The following is a 24,320-nucleotide window of genomic DNA, read 5'->3' as shown; positions in this document are numbered from 1 at the left end:
TGCTATTGTGAATAGAATCTTATTTCCCATTTCATTTTCTAGTTGGTTATTGCCGGTATACAGGAAGGCTATTGATTTTTGTACGCTGTTCTTGTATGTGGCCACCTTGCTTATTAGTGCTAATAGTTTGTCAATTGATTTTCTTAGGCTTTTCTAAGTAAGCGATAGTGTCATCTGCAAATAATCACAATTTGCTTCTTCTTATCTAATGTTTATACCTCTTACTGCTTTCCTTCTTGAATGAAATCATCTGGCATCATTTTGAACAGTAGTAGTGATAATGGTCACTCTTGTTTCTAACTCCAGCTGGAATGCTTCCATGTTTCATCATTAAGTATGACATTTGCCGTAGGTTTTTCCTCATTGTTTTATTTAAACAACATATATCAAATTACAGATTTTTTTTTCATAGTTTGCTGGAAGTTTTTCTTCCTTTCATATTATTAATGGGGGTTTAAATTATTAAGATAATTGTATTTTTGCTGGGTGTGGTAGCACATGCCTATAGTCTCTGTGGCTTAGGAGGGTGAGGCAGGAGGATCACAAGTTCAAGGCCAGCTTCAGCAATTTAGCAAGGCCCTAATAAGCAACTTAGCTAGACCCTGTCTCAAACTAAAAAAATAAAATAGGGCTGGGGATGTGACTCACATGTAACTAACCAAAAGAAACAAAACAAAACAAAAAAGATAATCATATTTTCATGTTGATTTCATTAGTAATAATAAATTAAATAGATATATATCTTAATGCTGAACCATCCTAACAATGTTAGGATAAAATCTTCTTTAGATTTGATGAATTATTCTTTTAACACACTGCTGGATTTAATGTTAACTTTTTTTTCTTTTTTTTCCCAGCACTAGGAATTGAATCCAGAGCCTTGAACATGTTAGGTAAGCACTCTATCACTGAGCTACATCCTAACCTTTTGTAAAATTTTATTTTGAGACAGTCTCGCTAAGTTGTCCAGGCTGATCTTAGACTCGGCAATTCTCCTGCCTCAGCTTCCTGAGTAGCTAGGAGTTTGGGTGTGCCCCATCATACCTGTCTTTTGTTGACATTTATTGAGGATTTTTGCTTCATTGTTCATAAATAGGATCGTATATTTTTCCCATATTGCTGTTATTGTCTGGCTTTGGTTTCAGGAGACTTGTCAGTTAATACATGTTGGATGCCTTTCCATCTTCTGACTTTCTTAAATAGTTTTTATAAGATGAGAACTCTGTATTCTTCAGAGGCTTCCTATTCTTTATTAGGCTTTGGTATTGACATTATGCAAAATTTTTCAAAAGTTGAATTGAGGGAATTTTCAACTTCTTACATGAATAAATGAGGAATAATGTATTGCTTGAAGGTCAAATAGAACTAACCTATTTATAATTTTCAGCCTATTACCTTTCAAAATTGTAGCTCATTAATATCACTTCATTTTTTTTTTTTTTTTTTTTTTTTGAGCTGAGATCTTGCTATGTTTGGTCTTGAAAACTTCTGGGCTTGAAGCTAGAGAGAAAAGAGGAAAAGAAATTGGGGAAGATCTCATGAAAATCAAAGGAAGATTTGTAGAAGAAAGGGATCAACAGGTGGGAGGCAGGGAAGTCTTGGGAGTGATGTTCGCCAAATTATATTGTTACATTGTGTCCCTGTATGAATGCATAACAACAAATCCCATCATTGTGTACAACTTTAATGGACCAATAAAAACATGTGGGGGGAAAAAAAGAAAACTGGGCTCAAATTATTCTCTTGCCTCAGCCTCCCTAGTGCTGGGATTATAGGCATATGCCACCATGACTGGCTATTAATAATATTTTTTTTGTTTTTCTATAGTTATTGCTCTAGTTTGGTTCTCCAATTTTTCTTGGAACAGTTTTGACTGCTTTTTGTTTTCTAGAAAACCAAGAACTACCAATTGTAACTGAAATACAAACTGGTATTAGAACAGGCATGAGTTGGATGTTTATGTTTGGGCAGTGGAAATTCAGCTACAATTAAAAGCAGCTCTTGGCCTGTAACTAATAGATTATCACCTGCAATTGATTATCACCTGAATGAAAGATACATTGAGGGCAAAGCTTTGGGGGAACCATGGGAGGCAGAAGTAATTTGCAGACTGGGCAGCAGGGGTTCTTTTAACCATTCCGGACAAAGTGAAGAAAAGAGTGACAAGATCAGTACCCTGAAACTTCAGCTCAAGATGAATCTCAGACATTGACTTTATATATCTATGACAAAAATGATTTATCTTGTGCAGTCATGGGGCTGGTTATAGCTGGAAATCAAATTCAAAGTTTGATATTGAGAATTGCTATAGTAAAATATCTGCTGAATTCACATTTCAGGTCTCTTATGTGAATGTTGGAGCGCTGACCAGAAAAGGAAGCATTTTAGATAGCTCAGACCCTACCTCCCTTGGCCCCCTCTTGCCAGAAGAAATGTCTCCTCTTCCCCTGCTGAGGGTGGTGGGTGACTTCTTACAATTGTAGTTAACAGGAGGAAGTACTGGGGGGTGGGGCTGGGAAAGCTTTCTGTTGACATTTTCTGGTAAATCAAGAATGCACCAGGACTGGGGCTGGGGATGTGTGCTCGCCTGGCATGCGCACGGCGCTGGGTTCCATCCTCAGCACCATATACAAATAAAGACGTTGTGTCTGCCAAAAAATAAAAAATAAATATTAAAAAATTCTCTCTCTCTAAAAGAAAAAATGCACGAGGATCAAAGCATTTCAGATTCAATGAAGTGAGTAAATCCCATGAAAATACATCTCAGTGATATTTCTGGAGGTCCAGTGTTCTAGGCCATATCACCACCTCCCCTTCTAAGCACAAGTTAATTCATTTTACATTCTGAAAGGTATATGAAAGAATAATACAAATATCATTGATTCTAAAGGACATAAGTTATTTATTGAGATGAAATCTACACAATGTAAAATTAACCATTTTAAAGTGAAAAATTCAGTGGCATTTAGTGCATTTATAAGGTTGTCATCATCCCCCCAGTTTTAATATGCCAGTGTATCCCACGATCAATGGCATATCATGGTTTTATTGACAGCATTTAAAAAAATTATTCACAGTGGAATATCAGTAGTGTACTTTACAACTGAAGACATCTTAGATTAGTTGAAATATGGTATTTGGCTGCCTTCTTGGAATTCTGAGGCAACATACCCCATATTTGGGTGTCTTATACCTGCCCATTTACCTGAAAGATAATTTCAGTTACCTGAATGGCTGCAGTTTTGAGAGGAAATCCAAGAAAAAAGTCCTCAAGTGGTCTAGGCTGCTATGTAAGCAGATATGCCAGCTGATTTCCATGACCCACACTCCAATCATGTTTAGGTCACTATTCTGATGGAACATATAGCAAGCCCAAGGGAGCTGGGTGTGATGGCACAGAGACTTGGGAGCCTGAGACAGGAGGATCACAAGTTCCAGGCCAGTCTCAGCTATTTATCGAGGTCTTCAGTAACTTAGGGAGATCCTGTCTCAAAATAAAATAAATAAATAAATAAATAAATAAATAGGACTGGGGTTGTAGCTCAGTGGTAAAGCGTCCCTGGGTTCAATTCCTAATGTGTGTGGGGGAAGTATAGGAAGACTGCAGAAGAAGTCACTAGAATATGTGAAGAAAGCCATGTCGTCTTTAGCAAATTGCTGAACTCCTTTTGAGAAAGAACTTCATCTTGCTCCTGGGCCCTCACATAGACTAAATGTCCAGGGGATTACCACATGATCTTGAAACTTAACCTGTCTGTCACAACCTGAAAACTATTTGATCTGGCACAAAGTCTCTAGTGTCTTATAGCAATTTGTCATCAAGTAGAAAGGGTACAAACGAGACCAGGACCACGATGTTCTCCTTTCCTGCTTATCCCTCAACCAACCCCTATGGGCTTAAGTGACAGAGATGGTTCAAATGAACAAAAAGAGGCAAACTCAAATAACTACTTTGAGTATAAACATACAAGTAAGTTGGGGAAAAATGGAGGAAAAAGGTCTACTGTGCAAACAGTAAGCTTACAAAGTCTGGAGTGGTTATAATATCAGATAAAGTACATGTCAATATAAAGATTATTGTCAGAGATAAATATGGATATTTTGTAATGATACAAAGGTCCATTCACCTGGAAAACATAACAATTATAAATGTATACATTTTCCTAGTAATAGAGCTTCAAAATATGTCGAGCAAAAATGGATAAAATTTTAAAAAGAGGTAGACAATTCTACAATTATAGTTGGAGATTTTAACACCCTTCTTAGCAATCAATGGAATAGTAGAAAAAAAATAATCAAGACATAAATGATATGAACTACTGTCAATCATATTGACCTAATTGACATTTATAGAACCTCATGCCAAACAATTGCAGGATACGCTTCTTTCCCCCCAAGTACATGTGCTATGTTCACTAATGGACCATATGCTAGGCCATAAAACAAGTTTCAATAAAGTTAAAAGGATTTAAATCATATGGAATAAATTCTCTGACTACAGTGGAATTAAATTAGATACCAATAATCATAAGATATCTAGAAAACTCAAATATTTGGAAATTGAGCATCATACTTCCAAATAATCATTGGCCAAAGCAATCATAAAGGAAATTAGAATGATAACAAAATGTAAAATTTGCAAGGTGCAGCTAAAGCAGTGAAATTTACAGCTTTAAATATTTATAAAGAATAAAGAATAAACTCCTTAAATTTTATAATGGAATGCTGACTTGCATCTCCAACTTTACGGTTCAATGGATTGGATAATTTTCAGTTCATGCTGGGCAGTTCCCATTAGTGTTTCATAGTCAGGCGATCAGCTTCTTCCAGAGCCCAGTTGTCAGCCAGAAGCTGGTTTTCCAAAGGTGGCAATTGTTTGCAGGTGAGATTAAGGACTTCTTCCAGAACCCTGGGTGTCTGTGCTATGATTCTCCTATTGGGTCAGAAGAAGGCAAATATTAGATCTTTGCAACAAAATACTTTCAGCATCATTGGATGTGTTCCATAACCAGGCCCAACTAGGAGCACAGCTTACATTCTAACCCAGACCTCCCATAGAGCTCCTTTGGAGCCAAGTCCCTTTCAAAACTTACCAGTCACTGGATAAAAAGGCAGAGCATGAACAAAGGTACCGTACAGCCTGCAAGCCCAAAGATACCCACCAACCTTTGCAACTCTTTCTTCATGGTGGGTGGTACAAGGTGTAGCACCCTCTCTCTTACTTTAGTACATATTTATTAAGTTAGTTTGGAAAGCAAAAGCATTCCCTTTAACAAAGAAGTTTATAAGGGAAATCAGACTAGAAGGACTGGCTCATCAAGTGAAAATACAAGATGAACAAGACAGACAAAGTTACCCATTTGTTTGTGGTGGAGAAACAGCAATTTTCTCGCATACTTATCCTATCTAAAGATCATATGTTGTCAGAAGTCAGCACTGCAAAAGTCAGGAATAAAGTTGTCTTTGTTAGGGAGTCAGTAATCAAATTGGAAATGCTTAAGTTTTCATTATCTGGGATTTAGGATGAGTCAGTATGGCACTTGGTTTTGGGTTCAAGGGCTGGGGAGTACAGGGATTGAACTCAGAGACACTCTACCACTGAACCACATCCCAGCCCTTTTTGTTTTGTTTTTGTTTTTGTTGTAGATAGACACAATATCTTTATTTAATTAATTAATTTATTTATATGTGTGCTGAGGATCAAACCCAGTGCCTCACATGAGCTACAGTCCCAGCCCGCTTTTTGTTTTTTGAGACAGGGTTTCTCTGAGTTGCTGAGGCTGGCCTTGAATTGTGATCCTCTACCCTCAGCCTCTGAAGGACCTGAGATTACAGGCCTGTACCACCTTACCAGGCAAGAGACTTTTGAATATTTTCAGCTTGGAACAACTATGAATAATACCATTCTGATGTTTTGTTTATGTCTTTGGTGAACATGAGCATTTCTCTTGAGAACTTACCCAGGAGCAGAACTGCTGTGACAGCAGGTTTATGTATATTTAACTTTAGTAAATAATGTCAAATGATATTCCTATGTGGTCATAATAATTTAATTTCCATCAATAATATAGAGGAGTTATGCTGCACCATATCTTCACCAAAATTTTGTATTGTCAGTTTTTTTTTTTTTTACTTTAGCCATACTTGTGGGGAAAATGCAAACTACCAATATTGAAATGAAGAGGAACTAGGACAATAAATATTAAAGAAATTGAAGTGACAAAGACTCTCTTCATCTAAAAAACCAAAACAAAAAAAGTTTTGGTTTTTTAGATGAAGAGAGTGCACCACTGTGCTTGGCTAAATAGCATAATCTTGACTCTAAAATTAGATAAAGATAGTTATAAGTAAATAAAAGTATAAGTCCATTTCACTTATGAATAGGTTATTTAAAAATTCTAAATAAAATATTAGCTACCTGAAGCCAAGATGCATTGTGATCAGATGGATTTCATTCTGTGAATGTAACATCAGAAAATCTGTCAACTCACTTCATTAATAGACTAAAGGAGATAATTCATATGAATATATCAATTAATAAAAAATTTTGCTAGCTTATCACCTATTTATGACTAGAGGATAAACAATTATTAGAAAACTGAGTTGATTGTGGTAGCATACACCTGTAATCCCAGAAGCTTTGGAGGCCCAGGCAGGAGGATCACAAGTTTGAGGCCAGCTTTGGCAATGTAGTGAGACCCTATCTTGAAATAAAGAAATAAAAAGGGCTGGGTGTGGTGGTACACGCCTATAATCCTAGCAGCTCAGGAGGCTGAGGCAGGAGGATCTGAGTTCAAAGCCAGCCTCGGCAATGGTGAGGAGCTAAGCAACTCAGTGAGACCCTTTCTCGAAATAAAATACAAAATAGGGCTTGGGGATATGGTTCAGTGGCCAAGTGTCCCTGAGTTCAATCGCTGGTATAAATAAATAAATACATACATACATACATACATACATACATAAATAAAATAAAATAAAATAAAAGGACTGGCGATGTGACTCAGTGGTAAAGTGTCCCTGGGTTCAATTTCCAGTCAAAAAGAAAAGATGCAGGAAAAAAAAAAGCAAAAAGAAAGATAAACTTTAAGCACACTCCCTTTAAAATCAGGAATAAGACAAGGATGCCCACTACCACAGCTGCTGTTTGCCTATTTCTGTGACCCTGGCCAATGCTAAAAGAAGAAGAAATAAGTGTTTAGGCTTACTTCATTATTTGCAGATGACATGATGGAATCCACCCCTGCCTTAGTCGTTTCCCAAATGTTTCCCAGAGAGTCCTGGTCTCCTCACTGCGGCCCAGTCCATGCTCCACAGCCCTGCTGGGTCTGTCTTCCTTCTCTCTTTTCCTTCCTTCTTTCCTTTTATTATAAAAGAAATACACATTCATTATAAGATGTATAGAAAATACCTATAGGCAAAAGGGAGAATATATAAAGTGCCTAAATAGAAACTACCAATGGTATAATTTTGGCTTCTCTTTTCCGATTTTTTTTCTCTACATAGACACACTTATAAAAGGGAGAGAACATAAACTCTCTGAAGGCAGTAATGAAGTTTGCCTTCTTTACTGCTACATATCCAAGGCCTAGTATAGTGCCTGGCATATGAGAGTATATATGTAAATGGCATACAATAAGTACCAAACAAATATTTGTTGAATGAATTTATGAACAAAAATGAAAACACATTTCTACCAACAGCATATGCTAATGTCTATTTCATCTATATCTTGGACAAGAATGGGTATCGCAGTTATTTAAAAGTTTTACCTATCTGATAGACAACAAAATAGTACCCCTTTGTGGTTTTAAAATCTTAATTTCTTTGATTACTAGTGAGGCTTAACACTTACCCATATGTTCATTAGCTATTGTACTATTTCTACAACTTCCTCTAATGCTCTTGGCGCATTTTAAAAATTGGAACATTTGTCCTTATCTTGTTAGTGTGGAAATGTGCTCTATTACTAACCTGATAAAGTTCAAATCAGATCTCCATTACTCCATGTATGACTGCCTCCTTTTCCCCATAGTGTCTTTCTGAGGAGCTTCTCCAAATAGGGCACACTTTCACTTAAAAAAAAAACAAACAGAATTCTTTTTAAACTTTATTTTATTTACTTATTTTTTTATGTGGTGCTGAGGATGGAATCCAGTGCCTCACATGTGCTAGGCAAGGCTCTGCCACTGAGTCACAACCCCAGCCCACACACTTTCCATTTTTCAAATGAAGAAACAAGCTCTGAGAAATAGTTCAGGTTCAGAAGATGAGACCCAATGAATCCTTAAGGAGCTTGTAGTCTTGGTGAAGAGAAGGGAGGATGTCATATGGTCCTTACAGTAAAACTCAACTCCTTGCCATGGCCCACAATGCCTACCTCTGATCTCAGCTCTTCCTGTGCTCCCCCTCTCTCGAAAGACGCACCATACTGGGTGTTAGTCAGGTTTCCATTGATGTGACAAAATCCTGAGATAAACAACTTAAAGGAGGAAAAGTTCATTTTGGATTGCAGCTTCAGCCCCTGGTTGATTTGCCTTATTGATTTTGAGCCTGTGGTAGAACATTGTGGTAGGAATGGGTGATGGAGGAGGCCTTTTATCTCATGACAACCAGAAAGCAGAGAGGAGGAACAGGGAGAGACAGGGGTGCGGTGCGGAAGGGGCTAGGATCCAAATATTCCCTTCAAGGGCATGTTCCCAATGACCTAATTTCCTTCCAGTAGGTCCCACCTCCTGAAGTTTCTATCACCTTCCAATAAGGCTAGGGACAAAGACTTTACCATATGGGCCTTTGTGGGGACATTTAAGATCCAAACCATAACACCTTCTTTATCTATTTCCCTTAAAAAATAGGGCACCTTCTGTTTTAGGAAATTTGCACTTGCTTTTCTTCCTGCCTGAAACATTCCTTCTCCAGATATCATGGCTATTTCTATTGTTTCAATCCTAGTTCAGATTTTGACTCCCTGGAGAAACATTCCCTGACCACACTATTCCATGCTATTACTCTTTTATTTCCTTCACAGCTCTTATCACGATCAAAAGTTACATAATGGATTTTATTGTTTATATTCTCTTTGCCCACAAAATAAAACCTCCACAGGAAATATTTCTATCTCATTCACCTATTGCATCCCCAAGTCCAAGAACTGTGCCTGGCACACATACTAATTTACATATTAGCATCACTGTCTTACATAATTAATTAAACAAATACTGACACAATTAATTAACTATAAGTAAGGTCAAGTGCTTAAGGCAGAGGCACAAGTCTCATTCCCAGTGCTTTACTTCTGGCTCCAAGGACCATTCCTTTACCCTGAGGGCAATTTTTGCTGCAAGACCTAGGTTCCCCCCAGAAACTGGAATTCAGTAGATCCAGCCAGGAATCAGTCAGGAACAGGACAAGGTTTGTACTTCCAGGCATAGTTCTCCAGAATTTTGGGCTTGGGCTGCAGTGGTTGTATCCCCTTCTCCTGTTCAGATGATAGGATGCAACATTTATATCTAACTTGTATAGATCCTCTAGTACTTATGGGGATCTTTGGCAGGTCTTAGCTTATGGTCTCAATGCCTTAACAAGCCCCAATTTATGCCCCACACTAATTGCCCATGTATCCTCCATGTTGGCAGGTGATTTGCAGAGGCTGAAGCTGGGAGCTGCTTCCTCTGTCACTTCTGCTCTTCCTCAGGACATCCTGTTTCTTTCTCCAGGGATGTCAGCAGATTTCTTCCTTTTGGGGATACTTCTTCCAGTAGCTCCCTACTTGAAGCTGTGTTTTGAGCCTCTTTGTAACTCAAAATAGTGCAGCTAGCTCCCGGACTGGGGAAGTTCCAGGAATCTGGGTTCAAGAAAAGCCCCAGAGGCCCCAAACTCAAAGCCACTTCCATCACAGGAGGTGCAAGTAAAGGTCCAGACTCCATCTTGGTAGCCACCCAGGGCTGCTTGGCCTGTCCAGTTTATCTCTTTGATGCCAAATTTAACACAGGTACACGTTAATATTTAATAAACAAAGGCAATTACTATCACTAATTCATTTAATTAAAAATGTCCCAGGCACTGAGCTGATATTTTACATGGATTATTAGTATTTCACTTAGGCGGGTATTACTACAATTTTCATTTTGTAAATTAAGAAACAGGTTAAGCCAGGCGCAGTAGCGCACGCCTGTAATCCCAGTGGCTGGGAGGCTGAGGCAGGAGGATCGCGAGTTCAAAGCCAATTTCAGCAATGGCGAGGGCTAAGCAACTCAGTGAAACCCTGCCTCTAAATAAAATACAAAATAGGGCTGGGGATGTGGCTCAGTAGTCGAGTGCCCTTGAGTTCAATCCCTGGTTACTGCTCCCGCCCCCCCCTCAAAAAAAAAAAGGGAAGAGGAAAAAAAAAAGGAAACAGGTTAAGATAAATTGACTTCGTAACGTCACAAGGCTGTGAGCTTTTCTTTTTCTTTCCACTCCCCGAGATGCAATGGAGCAACACAGAAGGCAAAAGCCGGAAACCGGGCGGCGTACCATCTTGAGTGGGGTCGCGGGAGGACAGGACTGTGATAAACTCCGCGCGGTTAGTAGCTTTCACACTGGGTTGCTAGCCGGCTCTGTTTCCTCCAAGCACAGACCGGAAGTGTTTCTGTCGGCTGTGCTTCTAACGTGTACAACCGGAAGTTTCTGCCCGAGGCTTTGCGGTGTTAGGGGAGCGGCGCAGGGAAACGCAGCTGGCAGACCCAGGTGTGGAGGAGCAGGGTGAGGAACAAGGAGGTGAATGAGGCTGTTACGGACACCCAAGCAACGGGACATACGCAGAACCCCGACCTGACTGGGACCGCTTTCCTTGCCGCCCTCCTCTTCACCCCGCCCCCACTCGGGTCCGGAGTGGACCCGCCCCCTGGCCTGAACGTGGTCTCTCAGGCACTGACCCTTGACCTAGGGGGTGCTCCCCCAATCTCTCAGGCGTGATGGCTACGGGTGCGGATGTACGGGATATTCTAGAACTCGGGGGTCCAGAGGGTGATGCAGCCTCCGGGACCATCAGCAAGAAAGACATTATCAACCCGGACAAGGTAACAGGTGTATCAGAAAGCATGGGGGGGGGGGGCTGGGGATGTGGCTCAAGCGGTAGCGCGCTCGCCTGGCATGCGTGCGGCCGGGGTTCGATCCTCAGCACCACATACAAACAAAGATGTTGTGTCCCCCGAAAACTAAAATAAATAAATAAATAAATATTAAAAAAAAAAAAAGAAAGCATGGGGGTAATGAGGAGTGAGGGGGTGACGACGGGAGAGGTGGTGGAGTGGTACACTTCTAGTGAGATGCACGATAGAAAGGTGTGACATTATGGTACAGAGAAAGTATCATCCTCCATAAGATGGATGATGGAGAGGTGGGACACTGTGGGAGTGGAGGGGACCAAGAGAGTGGGGCACCTCCAAGAGATGAGAGGACAAAAGAGAGAAAATTATTGGGGGTGGACCAAGATGTTGTGTTATTAGTCTGAGAGATGGGGAGAGGATCTTCAATTTTGACATATCAAGGCTCTGTTAGATGAGGGAGGAAAGGGGAATGATCTGCTCAGACTGGGTACACTCCAGAAAGTGGTTTTCTGTGCCTTTAAAGTGTGTCATCATAATGTTAGTATGTGTGTAACTGTTCTTGTGATGGTTTGTTCAGGGATTGTGCTGAGCTAAAGAATTTTAGGGAAAGGAGGTCTAGGTTGTGGTTCCTTCCTTGTTTTCTTCCTCAGAAAAAATCCAAGAAGTCCTCTGAGACACTAACCTTCAAGAGGCCTGAGGGCATGCACCGGGAAGTTTATGCCCTGCTCTACTCTGATAAGAAGCAAGTATTTGGAATCCCCAATTCCCATTCTCTGGCCCCTGACCTAACCACCATATCCCTGACTCCTGGTTTTTTTCTTCCAGTTCTCTCCTTACCTTCCCTCTTCAGTCAGGGCTCCTGCTTGCTGAGCAGGATGTGAGAGGACCTCAGATGTCTTAATCTAGGACATGACTTCCTTGCTCAAGGGTAAATCAGCTCCTAGAGCCCTTCTGATTCTAACCTTACACCTCCCTAAATCCTACTGCCAGGGATGCACCCCCACTGTTACCCAGTGACACTGGTCAGGGCTACCGCACAGTGAAAGCCAAGTTGGGCTCCAAGAAGGTGCGACCCTGGAAGTGGATGCCATTCACTAACCCAGCCCGAAAGGATGGAGCTATGTTTTTCCACTGGCGACGGGCAGCAGAGGAAGGCAAGGACTACCCTTTCGCCAGGTTCAATAAGGTGAGCTACACCATTTGGACACAGGCCGATGCTGCCCACCTACTCTGAGCCATATGTATGAGCTCTCTTGTCTCCTAGGGTTGGCTCTAGATGTATGCTTGGTCCAGCCATGGTTACCCACTCAGTCCTCATGTCAAATAAATGCTAAATGGGATTCTATAGGTCTTTTCTGCCCATGAGATCCTATCCTTCCCTGAAACAACTTTGTTTCTTGGTGACTTCTCTTAGCCTTTCAAATCCTTCTGTTTCTCAGAGCTGTAGCCTACATGTTTTTTCACTCTGTGTTTTCTCTCTAGTGTGTCTATAGATGTCACTTACTGACAGATCTTTCAGAATGCCCCATAGGTACATCACATCAAATTGGTACCCCTGAGCAAAACTCATTTCCATTTTCTGCCCCCAAATCCGTTCCCCATCTCACTGAATGGCACTAGTATCCACCCACTTGGGAATCATACTTGACAGCCTTCTCCCTTAGGTCTCAACAGCAGGACAAAGAGATAGCACGAGAAGGCAGTTAACAATCATCTAAGGAAATAAAATAAGTTGGATTCTTTCAGTTAAAAGAATCCAACTTATTTTATATCACATCAATAAAATGAAACCAGGATATAAATGAATATGAAATGAGATGCAGAATGAACATCTAGGTGTAGGGGAGGCCTACTTTTAGATAGGGTGGTCATGGAGGGCCTCTCTGAGAAGGTGACATTTAAACTAGACTGTTGTGATACATCATCGAGTCCTGCTGATTGTTTCCACAGTAAATCATATTTCTGCCTATATTCTCCATCCTCTCTGCCAGCATTCTAATCCAAATTGAATTATCTCTGGTTTGAATAATTAAGATTCAGCCAGAGCAGGACCTTATCCAGACTTACCCAGCCAGTAAGAGGTAGAGCTAGACTAGATTGGTATTCCTGTCCAAGACTTAGCCACTGTACAATGAGGCCTCACAGGTGTTCTTGCTTGGAACACCCTTTCCTCTCAGTCCAGTATATCCAACTGTACTTGGACACCTTCCCCTGGATGGCTCACAGATTTCTCAGACTGAGCATGGCCACATGTGAATCCATCACTCCCCACATCCCAAACCAGGTTTTCCTCCATTTCATCATCATCCCTAAGCCAGTGAAGGAGAGACAGGAGATATAAGGCTGGGGAGGAACAGCCATAAGGCAAGGCCTCTGACAGAGTGGGAGGGAGGTGGGATGAGACAGGTTGAGGTGAAGACAAAATAATGTTCACTTTGTGTTTAGTAAATACTGCACCATGCCAAGTTGAGGTCTAACAATTGAGGGCACAAAAATGCAGTGGCATAAGCCTGTAATCCCAACCGCTCCGGGAGGCTGTGACAGGAGAATCAAGAGTTTAAGGCCAGCCTCAGCCATGGTGAGGCGCTAAACAACTCAGTGAGACCCTGTCTCTAAATAAAATACAAAATAGGGCTGGGGATGTGGCTCAGTGGTCAAGTGCCCCTGAGTTCAATCCCTGGTACCAAACAAACAAACAAACAAAAACCTCATATTGTTAGGATGGTGGGGGTAGGGGTAGAGGCAATCACAATCTGGTGGGATACATGCAATATTGGGAGGGCCTGATGATCATGGAAGTTTTCTGGAGTTGTTAAAGAGTCTGAGTTTTCATGAAGGATGTCACCAGGTGGTATTAGGAAAGGCATGTAATAATTTTTTTGGGCAAAGGGAATAGCATGAGCAAAACCATAAAAGATCAATTAAAAAAATTGTCGATGGTCTTTATTTTATTGATTTATTTGTTTATATGCAGTGTTGAGAATTGAACCCAATGCCTCACACATGCGAGTCAAGCACTCTACCACTGAGCCACAACCCCAGCCCCATAAAATGATAATTTTAAAGGGTCATGTGTATGGGATACTGTGGGCATTTCCATGCTGATGAATCCTAAAACCCAAGGTGGGGCATGGTGGGAGATGCCACCCAAGCAGTGAATAGCATCCAGGTCAGGTAAGGCCTTGGCATCCAGGCTCAAGAATTTGGCTTTACTCTGGTGTCATTGGGTAAACATGGACAGATTTTAAGCAGAACAGTGTCAAGATCAGATTTGAGTTTTGGGTGACTACAGGGCCAGAGAATGAAGCCAGAGTTAAATGAATTAATGATCTTCTCCAGTAATCCTTCTCACCATGGATCCCATCTCACTCAGTGGCTCCCTGTCCACTCCCTTGCTTAGGCCAGAAACCTGGGTGGCATCTCCCTGGCCCTACACGCTCAAGCCCTGTGGTTTCTATCTCCTGAAGCCTCTTGATCTGCGCCCTTCTCACTGCTTTCCTGAAGCAGCTCAGGCCTTTCTACCTCCCACCTGCATTACAGCTGGTCCCTAGACTCTTGTTTATCCTCTGTCCTCACTGCTGTTGGGGTGATCTTTGATAGAAGAACTATGACCTTTTGTTTTCCTTAAAACTAACTCTGCTGGTTCCTATCACCTTCAGGACAATTTTAGACTCTGTAGCAGGGCTTGTAGCTGGCTTCTGCTAATTTGCCAGGCTCTTTTTGCATCTCTCCATTTCAGCATTTGTTTCCCAACATGTTCTCTCTGTCAGGCCCATGCACATTATGCTGTTTTTCTCTGTATTGCCCACTCTACTTAGGATTCTTTTCCCATTTCCCCTTACTAGTTCACTTCTTTTTAACTTTTTTTTTTTTTTTTTTTTTTGATACTAGTGATTGAGCCCAGCAGCACTCAGCCATTGAGCTACATCTTCATCCTTTTTTTTTCTTAGATAAATATCCCAGCCATATGTGTGTGTATTTATTTATATTTATATATATATATACATATATACATATATATATATATATACATATATACATATATATATATATATATACACACATATATACATATATATATATATATTTTTTTATGTATTTATTTTTATGTGGTGCTGAGACTTGAACCCAGGGCCTCACATCTGCAAGGCAAGAGCTCTACCACTGAGCTATAGCCCCAGCCCAATCCCCAGCCCTTTTTATTTTTTATTTTAAGACAAGGTTTCACTAAGATGCCAAGGCTGTCCTCAAACTGGTGATCCTCCTGCCTTAGCCTCCCAAGTCATTGGGATTATAGGCATGTGCCACTAAGCTCAGCTCTAATTAATATCTTTTTTTTTTTTTTTCTTACAGTACTGGGGATTATACTCAGGGGAACAACCAGTGAACCACATTCCCAGTACCCCCAACCTTTTTAAAAAATTTCAAGGCAGGGTCTTGCTAAGTTGCCCAAGCTGACCTTGCATTTTCAGTCCTCCTGCCTCAGCCTCCTGAATTGCTGGTATCAGGTGTGCACCATTATTCCTGGCACACTTTTACTTAACCTTAAACGAGCCCTAATTTATCTCTTCTCTGTCCAACTCTTGTCCCCATGTTGGACCCAGTGTCCCTTATTAGCACAGTAGGCATTCCTTTGTCGTCAGATTCACCACTACTAAAATAATTTTTTTTTTTTCAGCTCAACTCTGAGCTCTGAGAGGTGAAGACCACTTCACCTCATATTCTTATTTAACACTGTTTCTGACATAGGTGAGACAGGCCCATGATATTTGTTGAATGAATAGATAAATGGTATACCTTACTTCACTGTGAGTGCCTCAAGAACAGGATTGGCTATGCTGTTACTATGTTTTTAGGCTTTTTAAAATTAAATGCACAGAAGGGATACATAACCAAGCCTGGGAAACCAGAGAGACTCCAGAGAAGATAATGCCTGAAGGAGATTAAAAGGATGAAAATGTTACAGGCAGAAGAAATGTGGAAGTGAAAAGGCATATCAGCCAATAACAAAGGCAGAGGGGAAGGATCTGCTATGTTCCAGAAACTGCTGGTCATTTGGCTGGAACTTAGGGTCTGTGAAGGACAGGTCATTCACTCATGTGTTCATTGACTGATTCAGTAGATATTCACTGGTACCTAATGGTGGAAATTAACTAAATAATCCTTGCTCTTGAGGGGTTTGTAAATTATCTAGAAGAAACTTTCTTTTTTACTATAAGCACCTCAGTTTTGCTGAGGCTAGTTTTGGACTTGTAATCCTCCTGCCTCAGTCTCCCAAGATCTTGGGATTATAGGCATGTTGCCACTGTGCCTAGCCCTTTTTTTATCTTTATTTTTTGGTACCAGGGATTTATCCAGGGGTGCTTAACTACTGAGCCACATCCCCAACCCTTTTTTATTTTTTTGAGGTGGGGAGTACTAGGGATTGAACTCAGGAGCAGTCAACCACTGAGCCACATCCCCAGTCCTATTTTATGTTTTATTTAGAGACAGGGTTCTCACTGAGTTGCTCAGCACTTCACTTTTGTTGAGGCTGACTTTGAACTTGTGATCTCCCTGCCTCAGTCTTCTGAGCTGCTGGGATTATAGGCATGTGCCACTGCATCCAGCCCTTTTTTGTTTTTGAGACAGGTTTCACTGAGATGCTTAGGACCTTGCTAAGTTTCTGAGGCTGGCTTTGAACTTGTGATCCTCCTGCCTCAGCCTCCCCAGCCACTGGGATTACAGGCATGTGCCACTGTGCTCAGCTGAAGGCACTTTATTTTGAAGGTGGGAGGCTTAGTGTGTAATGTGGTAAGATCCATTGTTCTAGAACCATGCATCTCAAATTATCTGTGGTGAAGGACATATTTCTGTTTTATTTTCAATCCATCAAAGACTGATAAAGATAAAAAAGATAATACAAGTTTCTTCGTATTAAATTAACCAGCACAGTTAGGTTTTCCGTGTTTCTGCTCAGTTGCTATTTTCACCGTAGACTAGAGAGGACTATACTGCCCTTTCAGTAGCACTGTTCACAAAAGTCAATTTTGACTGCAGAGGGAGAGTTGATTGGCAGAGGTTTGAACGGGGATAAAGAGAGATCAATGGAAAGCTATTTTTCTGAGCCAGACAAGTGATGGTGCTGGCCTGTCCCAGGAGCCAGACAAGTGATGGTGCTGGGCTATCCCAGGATGTGGCAGTGGAGATAGAGAGGGATTTTGGAGGCAAAGCCACAGATTTATTAAGAGGTAGAAATTTAAAGATGCCGGCCAGGTTTCTGGCTTGGGCAACTGGATTGGATGAGGGTGACACTGACTTAGGCCTGGATTAGTGATGTCAGTTTGAGAGGGGTGATGAGTTAGTACTGAGCATGTTAAGTTGAATCCAGAGGAACAGCATGAAACCTCCAATAGGAAGTGTCCCAGAGGCAATTGGAGACAACTGTGTTGTTAATTAAGCAAAAGAAAAACTTCCCCAGTCCAGTCTAGCATTGAGTCAGTCCTTGAGTCTCTGACTGAGAAACTCAGCTTGTGCTGGTACTATTTGTCTCTAGAGGAGACGTGAGGAGTGGGGTGTGGGATGGTGGACCAAGGGGCAGTTGCAGAGTTGTATATATTGGGACTAGGTTCAGGCCCTGTCTCTAGATGCTTGACTTTGGAGAACTCAGGGGAGCGGCAGATCCCACTATCACCACTTGGTGGCAATAGTGCTTCAGACAAAGTTGCATGGCCATTTCTCAGTCTGATGGGTGTATTTAGCCATCTGCCTGGCTCCAGAGTTGACCTTTGGACTCCACGGAAGTGCTTACAAGTGGTCCCCTCACCTTTACTATGGGGGCAGGAGCAGTATCCTGTTACCAGGCTCTGAAGCTGAAGACGGTGAAGCTGCTTTTAGAGTACATCAACAGGCCACAGCCCAGAGGCTGCTATGGTTCTAGTCAAGCAGATAGGTGCTTTCCTCACTCTAGGCTGGCCTCTGCCAGGGGCACAGACAGAGGATTTGCCCTGGTCCCCCTCAGAGACTATCAGTAAACAGGAAGGGCTCTGATGATGGGGCTGGAGCCTGCTGGATACGACCTGATGTGGGTATTTTTCCACTGTCCCTCTGTGTCAGTAGACTGTGCAGGTGCCTGTGTATTCAGAGCAGGAGTACCAGCTCTATCTCCATGATGATGCTTGGACTAAGGCAGAAACTGACCACCTCTTTGACCTAAGCCGCCGTTTTGACCTGCGTTTTGTAGTTATCCACGACCGGTATGACCACCAGCAGTTCAAGGTGAGTTGGTATAAGCATGTGCTTGTGTGCCCACCCCTGGGCCTACGCTTCCTTCATGCTCAATTATCCCCCTGTGTATCTTGGTTTTCAGAAGCGTTCTGTGGAGGACCTGAAGGAGCGGTACTACCACATCTGTGCTAAGCTTGCCAATGTACGGGCTGTGCCAGGCACAGACCTCAAGATACCAGTATTTGATGCTGGGCATGAACGACGGCGGAAGGAACAGCTGGAGCGTCTCTACAACCGGACCCCAGAGCAGGTCAGCTGTGAGCCCCACTGCCTCTCCTCTAAGCCCTACACCCCTTGCTCATTGCCTCCATCCTGTAAACTCTTACCACCCTCACCCCCAGTTTTCCACCTCCAGCCCATTCCTGCTGCTTCCTAGACATCTCCCTGCTCTCCTTCACTTCCATCTAGTCCCTTCCCTCTGAGATAATCCAGCACCCTTCGCCTCCCCGTCCACTCATTCTCCAGATTGCCCTCACACGCTTTTCAGCATCTCTTCTCCCTTTTCTAGGTGGCAGAGGAGGAGTACCTGCTACAGGAGCTGCGCAAGATTGAGGCCCGGAAGAAGGAACGGGAGAAACGCAGCCAGGACCTACAGAAGCTGATCACAGCGGCGGACACCACTGCAGAACAGCGGCGCACTGAACGCAAGGCCCCCAAGAAGAAGCTACCCCAGAAAAAGGAGGCCGAGAAGCCGGTGTGGAGCCTGAACCAGCCCAGCTTGGGGTAGAGGGGTCCTGCGCCAAGTGGCCCCACTCAAGTGGGGAGCTCTGAGAGCACACAGAGCTGGTGGGGTGCTGGGAATGACTCTGGGCTCATTCCCCCCGTGACACCTTGGTCTTCATAACTCCTTCCCCAGGCTGTTCCTGAGACTGCAGGGATCAAGTTTCCAGACTTCAAGTCTGCAGGGGTCACACTGCGAAGCCAGAGGGTATGTGAGTTATCTCCTTTAGTTTGTCTGGGCTCTGGGTTCCTGTTGGCCTGAGTGCTGCAGCCAGTAAGAAGGGTGGCTGTAGATAGAGATGGCCTCATCAGGATCACAGAGGGATGTAGGCAGTCTAAGGTCAGAGCTTTCACTATATTCCACTTCTAGGCTGTTTCCTTCTCTGGCCCATAGCTACCTCCAGGAGGCACCTTCCCCCCAACCCCACTATCTTTGGGTCCTTTCAACCCCTAAACCTCTTGTTGGGCAGAGGGCTTAGCTGCCTGGGTCATTGCAGATGAAGCTGCCCAGCTCTGTGGGTCAGAAGAAGATCAAGGCCCTGGAACAGATGTTGCTGGAGCTTGGTGTGGGTGAGTGTGGTACTGAGCCCCACAGGACCTACCCACTGGAGGCTGTGGATGAAGGCTGGACAGGGGGTGGGCAGTTTGTTACAGGCCTTTAGCTACATTCTGGCTCTGCTTTGCCTGCAGAGCTGAGCCCCACCCCCACGGAGGAGCTGGTACATATGTTCAATGAGCTGCGCAGTGACCTGGTGTTGCTCTATGAGCTCAAGCAGGCCTGCGCCAACTGCGAGTATGAGCTACAGATGCTGCGGCACCGGCATGAGGCACTGGCCCGGGCAGGCGTGCTGGGGGGCCCCACCACACCAGCAGTGGGGCCAGTCCCAGCCTCTGCTGAGTCAGCAGTGTCTGAACCTGGACTTGGCCCTGACCCCACTAAGGACACCATCATTGATGTGGTGGGTGCACCTCTCACACCCAATTCGGTAAGAGCCTGGATGGGCTGGGGGAATGTGCCCTGACCCTATTCCCTCTAGTGCCTGTAGGGGAACTATTGCCTCTTTGAGGGTCTATGGCGGAGGGCAGGAGTGGGTTGACCGGTGGGCATTATCTTCCCTGAGAGTGAAACACACACCAGGCCTTGGGGACGACTGACCTCAGCACCTCCTGTGTCTCCTCAGAGGAAGCGACGGGAATCGGCCTCCAGCTCATCTTCTGTGAAGAAAGCCAAGAAGCCGTGAGAGGCCACCCGGAGTGTGGGTGGTGCTGTGGTGTAAATAGAGCTGCTAACTTAGACTGGGCTGCCTCTGCCTCCTTTCCTGCATTTCTGATGCCCCTGGCTGGGAGGGTTAGCCAGGCAGGGGCTCAGCACTGCCACTTCCCAAAGGTAGTAGTGTTTGCCTGTGCTCAGGTCTTTGGTGGCTTCCTTGGCCTCTAACCCCCTGACAACTGCCCCACACCCCTGCACCTTGAACACCTGTGGTCTTACACTCAAGATGGCCTCACACACAGCAGTGGCTTCAAATACCAGCAGCTTTGAATACAGCCTTATGCTCGGACAGTCTTCACACCCCAAGGCCTGTTTATCTTCAGTGAGGGTATTACAGGGGCTGCAATGACTGTTGGCAGTATACACCAGTGGCCTTGGGTAGAGGCAGCCCAGAGAATGCTCCAACTGGTTCCCATCCTGACAGCACTAGCATAGCTGTAGCCTTACAAAGATGGCTGCACACACACCCAAAGCCTTGTTTCCCCGACTTTATTCAGTGGCACGTTCACAGCGGGGATGGGGGTAGACACAAGGTGGGGCCTGATCTGTCCTGGAGCCCTGGGGGCACCACACACCATGCACTATGATGGGAAGGGGGACAGGGAAGCTTGGTGGCCCCAGCAGTAGCCTGTGTGCCAGGGAGGAGGCGGCGGCGAGTGCCTGGGTCCCCCAGCCCAGGCCCACAATGGGAAGGGCTAATACTGGGCTGAGACTGAGGGATGGGGGTGGGGGTGGGCAAAGTGTCTGCTCCAGAGAGGCCAAGCGGCCAAGCGCTTACCCAAGGCACAAGCCTACAGGGCAGCTGGGGGACACTCTGGGCGCAGGACTGTGCCACTCTCCCTTTTCCCCTCTGGTGAGGGAGAGGATGATTCTGGGCTGGGCCAAGCAGCTACCCTGTCCTGCCCCATCCCGTCCTCGGCCAATCAGAACGGCTTTGACGTCTGCTTGAAGATGAAGCCTCGATATGCGAGTGTCTTCATGATGTTGGCGATGTTCTTGCAGTCATCTGTAGGGAGGAACAGAAAGCATTTAAGTGGGCCCTACATCCTTCCTCTTCATGCCCACAGGTGCATGCGCAGGGTGGGAATGAGAAGCAGGGTTAGGTTCAAGAGCCATGGGCTCTAGAGGTCCCTGGCCTTGGTGGCAGCATCTCTGGCTTCAGGTTAGACTGGATGACACTGGGCCAGCAGGAAGCCTGGTCTTGAGGCTTTTCAGCCCCATAATTCATGCTGGAAATTGGCCGGCATGTCCTGTCCCGGCCCCGGCGGTGATGTATGGGCGCCGTCGCAGTAAGAAAAAGGCAGAGTAAATGTGTAATTTCTCCCTTGACGGCCCCCGGCCGCTGGGCGATCCTTCTTGTTGCCGCCGCGTGGGGACGGCCCGTCCGCCACACTCCGTCTTCCCGCCACCCGCCTTGATGTCTCCATTTCATTACTGTGTGGCCATTCATCACGCCCATGGCCAGGGTGACTTTGCCGGCACTTGCATATGTGGGAGATGTGGCCCAGGCCATAATCACTGGTGACAAGACACAAGGCTCAGCACTCCTGGGCCAGGGCCCTGGGAGTCACACCTGCTCTGGATACCTGTCTCTGTGTGGTCTTGGATAGGCTAGGGAGAGCCCAGATTTATGGCCTCTTTCAGTCCTGGCCATCTGCTTAGACTCATGTATGTCAGCCCATTGCCTCACCTGTCCTAGTAGGATCAAAGCCGGGTGCTGGTCACTTTCTTGGGCCCTGCCTCTGCCCACACCCCAGATTAAATGTCTGCTTGTGCCAGACCCTATCACAATTTCTCCACTATGGGTCTCTTGTGTAAAACTTGATGCTCTGGACACCCTGGAGGTCATATGCAGGAATGCTGGGCCTTGGGATCATGGACATAGGTCAGGACTTACTCCACGACTGCCAGCAGGAGGGGCAGCTGCCCAGAGCAGTCACCAGCTGCTATGCTGTCACCTGCCTCTCCTCTCACTCCTTTCCCATCTCCCATGCTCCTGGGCCATGACCAGGGCCTCAGCCGCCACCAGCCCTGAGGGGATCAATGCTGTGATTGCAGAAATATTGTACATCGATGTCATCATCAAGTATGGGGGGTTGGTAAGGTCAAGGTAGGGTCAGGAAGCCTCTGCATTTGTCAAGGACTGTCCCTTCCACTGGTCACCAGACTGTTCCTTGCCAGGACCTCAACCTAGAAAAGGCAACCCTCTGCCTTAGAGCTAGGAAAAGGCTGTGGGTTGGAGAAGAGTGTCTGGTCAGCCCAGGGCCTGTCACTAGCCAGTCACCAGTTCAGCAGATCCTGCTTGGGGCAGGCAAATCACAGTCCTGTCTTGCAGAGGTCAACATGCATGTACCTGTGGTAGATACAGGTGTAGAGATGTGACACCTTGTTCCCCAGGGGCTCAGGCAGCCATGAGGGCTGGTCTAAGGCAGAATGGTGGGAAGACAGATGGGTGGGTAGTGGCGGCCATGGCAACTCCAGACGTGACCCATCCCCGTGGTTTATGGGCCGGACACGCACCCGGCTCAGCTGAGGCCCTGTCATTTGTCTCCCTTAGTGTGTATGCCTGGGCTATTGGGTGTACAGGGTGGAGGAGGGAGGGAGCTGTGACAGGAGGAGCAGGCAGTTGACAGGGGAATAAGACAAGAAGGGGCTTCGGAGGAGGAGGGGTTACGGTGGGGTCTAGGGTCTGTGATGGCACTGTTGGAGGGGTTGATAGGGTGATTTTCTTCCCAAATAAGCCTTGCTGTCGGGCACCTCCAATCCTTCCTGTCTCTTGCACTCTGGGGACTGTGGCTGCTGTGCATATTAAGAATAAGTCCCCTCGTTATCTGCAATTACCCAGCGGCCACACACCTCATTTCTTCCAGCAGAAAAGAAAATTAGTTTTCTATTGACTTCATCTAGCTCCTCCCTCATCACTGGACAAATCGCTCAATCTGCCTCCCTTGGCCCAAGTGACTGTCCTGGCCCAGACCCCGAGGCCACCAGTCATCCAATGGGCAAGCACTGATCTCCTACCTGTGTGGGAAAGGGTCGCATACCTCAGTCTCTGCCCTTGACTGTCCCATGCTGCACAATGGATGACTTCACCCAAATCCTAAGCTTAGGCTGCCCTGAAGGTGACCCTCACCAGTCTCACCCCCTCCCCCCCCCCCCAGCTCCACACCACCACACCATAAATTCCAATGTCTTTTGAACATTTCTTTCTAAATAAAGGCACAAAATGCTCCCAAAATGAACATGTTTTCTCCCAAGCTTCTGCTTGCCTTGTGTTCTCCACACCAGAGAAGGGCATGATAATTCATTCAAATACCCAAAGAAACCTGAGGCAGGCTTCACACTCTGCCCTCTCCATGCTCCCCAAATCTAGTCAAGTAAGAACCTCTGAAGATGTGATCCCCTTATTCTCTAATCACTACTTCCCATGAGCAGCAGCCACCCCTGAGTCCAGACCTCATCGCCTTTCACTTGGATTACTACTACAGCCTGTTCTCTCTCCTCCCTGTAATTCATCCCATTGTAGCCAAAGCAAACTTTCTTCCGCAAATCTGGCCAGGTCCTTCCTTCTTTAAATCCCTTGGTGGCTCTCCCTGCCCTCTGTTCAAATGTGACTGTTCTTTAATGTGACTCAAAGCTTCAGCAAAACCTGATCCCTGTTATACCTCTGTCACCCTCGACTCCTGATCCCTGTACTCCAATCTCAAGGAACCACTTACTATTTGCTGAAAATGACAAAGTGCACTGTGGAATTAGACAAAGCTCTTCCAGTTTTAATTTCTCCCACCAGTTGCATGACATGTGGCAAGGGCTTCATTCATTTCTCTAAGCTCCAATGGCCTTAGCATCACTGTGAGCAAGGAACAGGTGCTCCATCCTGCATTTTTGTATACGCCATTGTTTACACTCAGCCTTGTCTCTTCCTGGAGGATGCTAGCTTTCTGGATGACCCAGTATGAGAAAGTGTACGCTGTACA

At 44.8% G+C, this 24,320-nt stretch overlaps 2 protein-coding genes and 1 long non-coding RNA gene across 18 annotated transcripts in view; 1 reads left to right on the top strand and 2 right to left on the bottom strand.

The window, feature by feature from the left end:
- Nucleotides 1-2,878: 2,878 nt before the first annotated feature.
- On the bottom strand, nt 2,879-20,289 carry LOC107141623. Of its 3 annotated transcripts, none has more exons than XR_007352053.1 (4): nt 20,230-20,289; nt 7,972-8,072; nt 7,206-7,358; nt 2,879-4,933 (listed from the first exon to the last, which is right to left on the bottom strand). It is a non-coding gene; the product is annotated as an uncharacterized LOC107141623 (long non-coding RNA). The 3 variants fall into 3 exon arrangements; XR_007352052.1 differs by lacking the exon at nt 20,230-20,289 and adding an exon at nt 10,513-10,622; XR_001503446.2 differs by lacking the exon at nt 20,230-20,289 and adding an exon at nt 8,378-10,279.
- On the top strand, nt 10,669-20,369 carry Dmap1 (DNA methyltransferase 1 associated protein 1). 2 transcript variants are annotated; one of them, XM_015485104.2, is made up of 10 exons: nt 10,669-11,057; nt 11,738-11,829; nt 12,078-12,273; nt 18,186-18,344; nt 18,436-18,603; nt 18,862-19,047; nt 19,210-19,281; nt 19,571-19,643; nt 19,764-20,059; nt 20,255-20,369. In XM_015485104.2, exons 1-10 carry the CDS (start codon nt 10,953-10,955, stop codon nt 20,312-20,314), a joined length of 1,407 nt encoding a protein of 468 aa, XP_015340590.1. In that variant the 5' UTR covers nt 10,669-10,952; the 3' UTR covers nt 20,315-20,369. The 2 variants fall into 2 exon arrangements, with proteins under 2 accessions (XP_015340590.1, XP_048671473.1); XM_048815516.1 differs by having other exon boundaries at nt 10,676-11,057; nt 20,195-20,369.
- Nucleotides 20,370-20,816: 447 nt separating this feature from the next.
- Nucleotides 20,817-24,320, bottom strand: part of Eri3 (ERI1 exoribonuclease family member 3) — a 132,714-nt gene continuing 129,210 nt past the window's right edge. For all 13 annotated transcript variants that reach the window (XR_007352051.1, XM_048815522.1, XM_015485110.2 and 10 more), the window contains one exon: nt 20,817-21,349. Coding sequence is in view for 12 of the 13 variants with exons in the window: in XM_048815522.1 (XP_048671479.1) it covers nt 21,267-21,349 (83 nt within the window). In the remaining variant the exon portion in view is untranslated. The remainder of the gene's footprint in view (nt 21,350-24,320) is intronic.

The sequence above is a fragment of the Marmota marmota genome, unplaced genomic scaffold (assembly GCF_001458135.2).
Source record: "Marmota marmota marmota unplaced genomic scaffold, marMar, whole genome shotgun sequence".
In the NCBI taxonomy this organism is placed as follows: Eukaryota; Metazoa; Chordata; class Mammalia; order Rodentia; family Sciuridae; genus Marmota; species Marmota marmota.
This window is presented reverse-complemented; position numbering and strand designations above follow the sequence as displayed.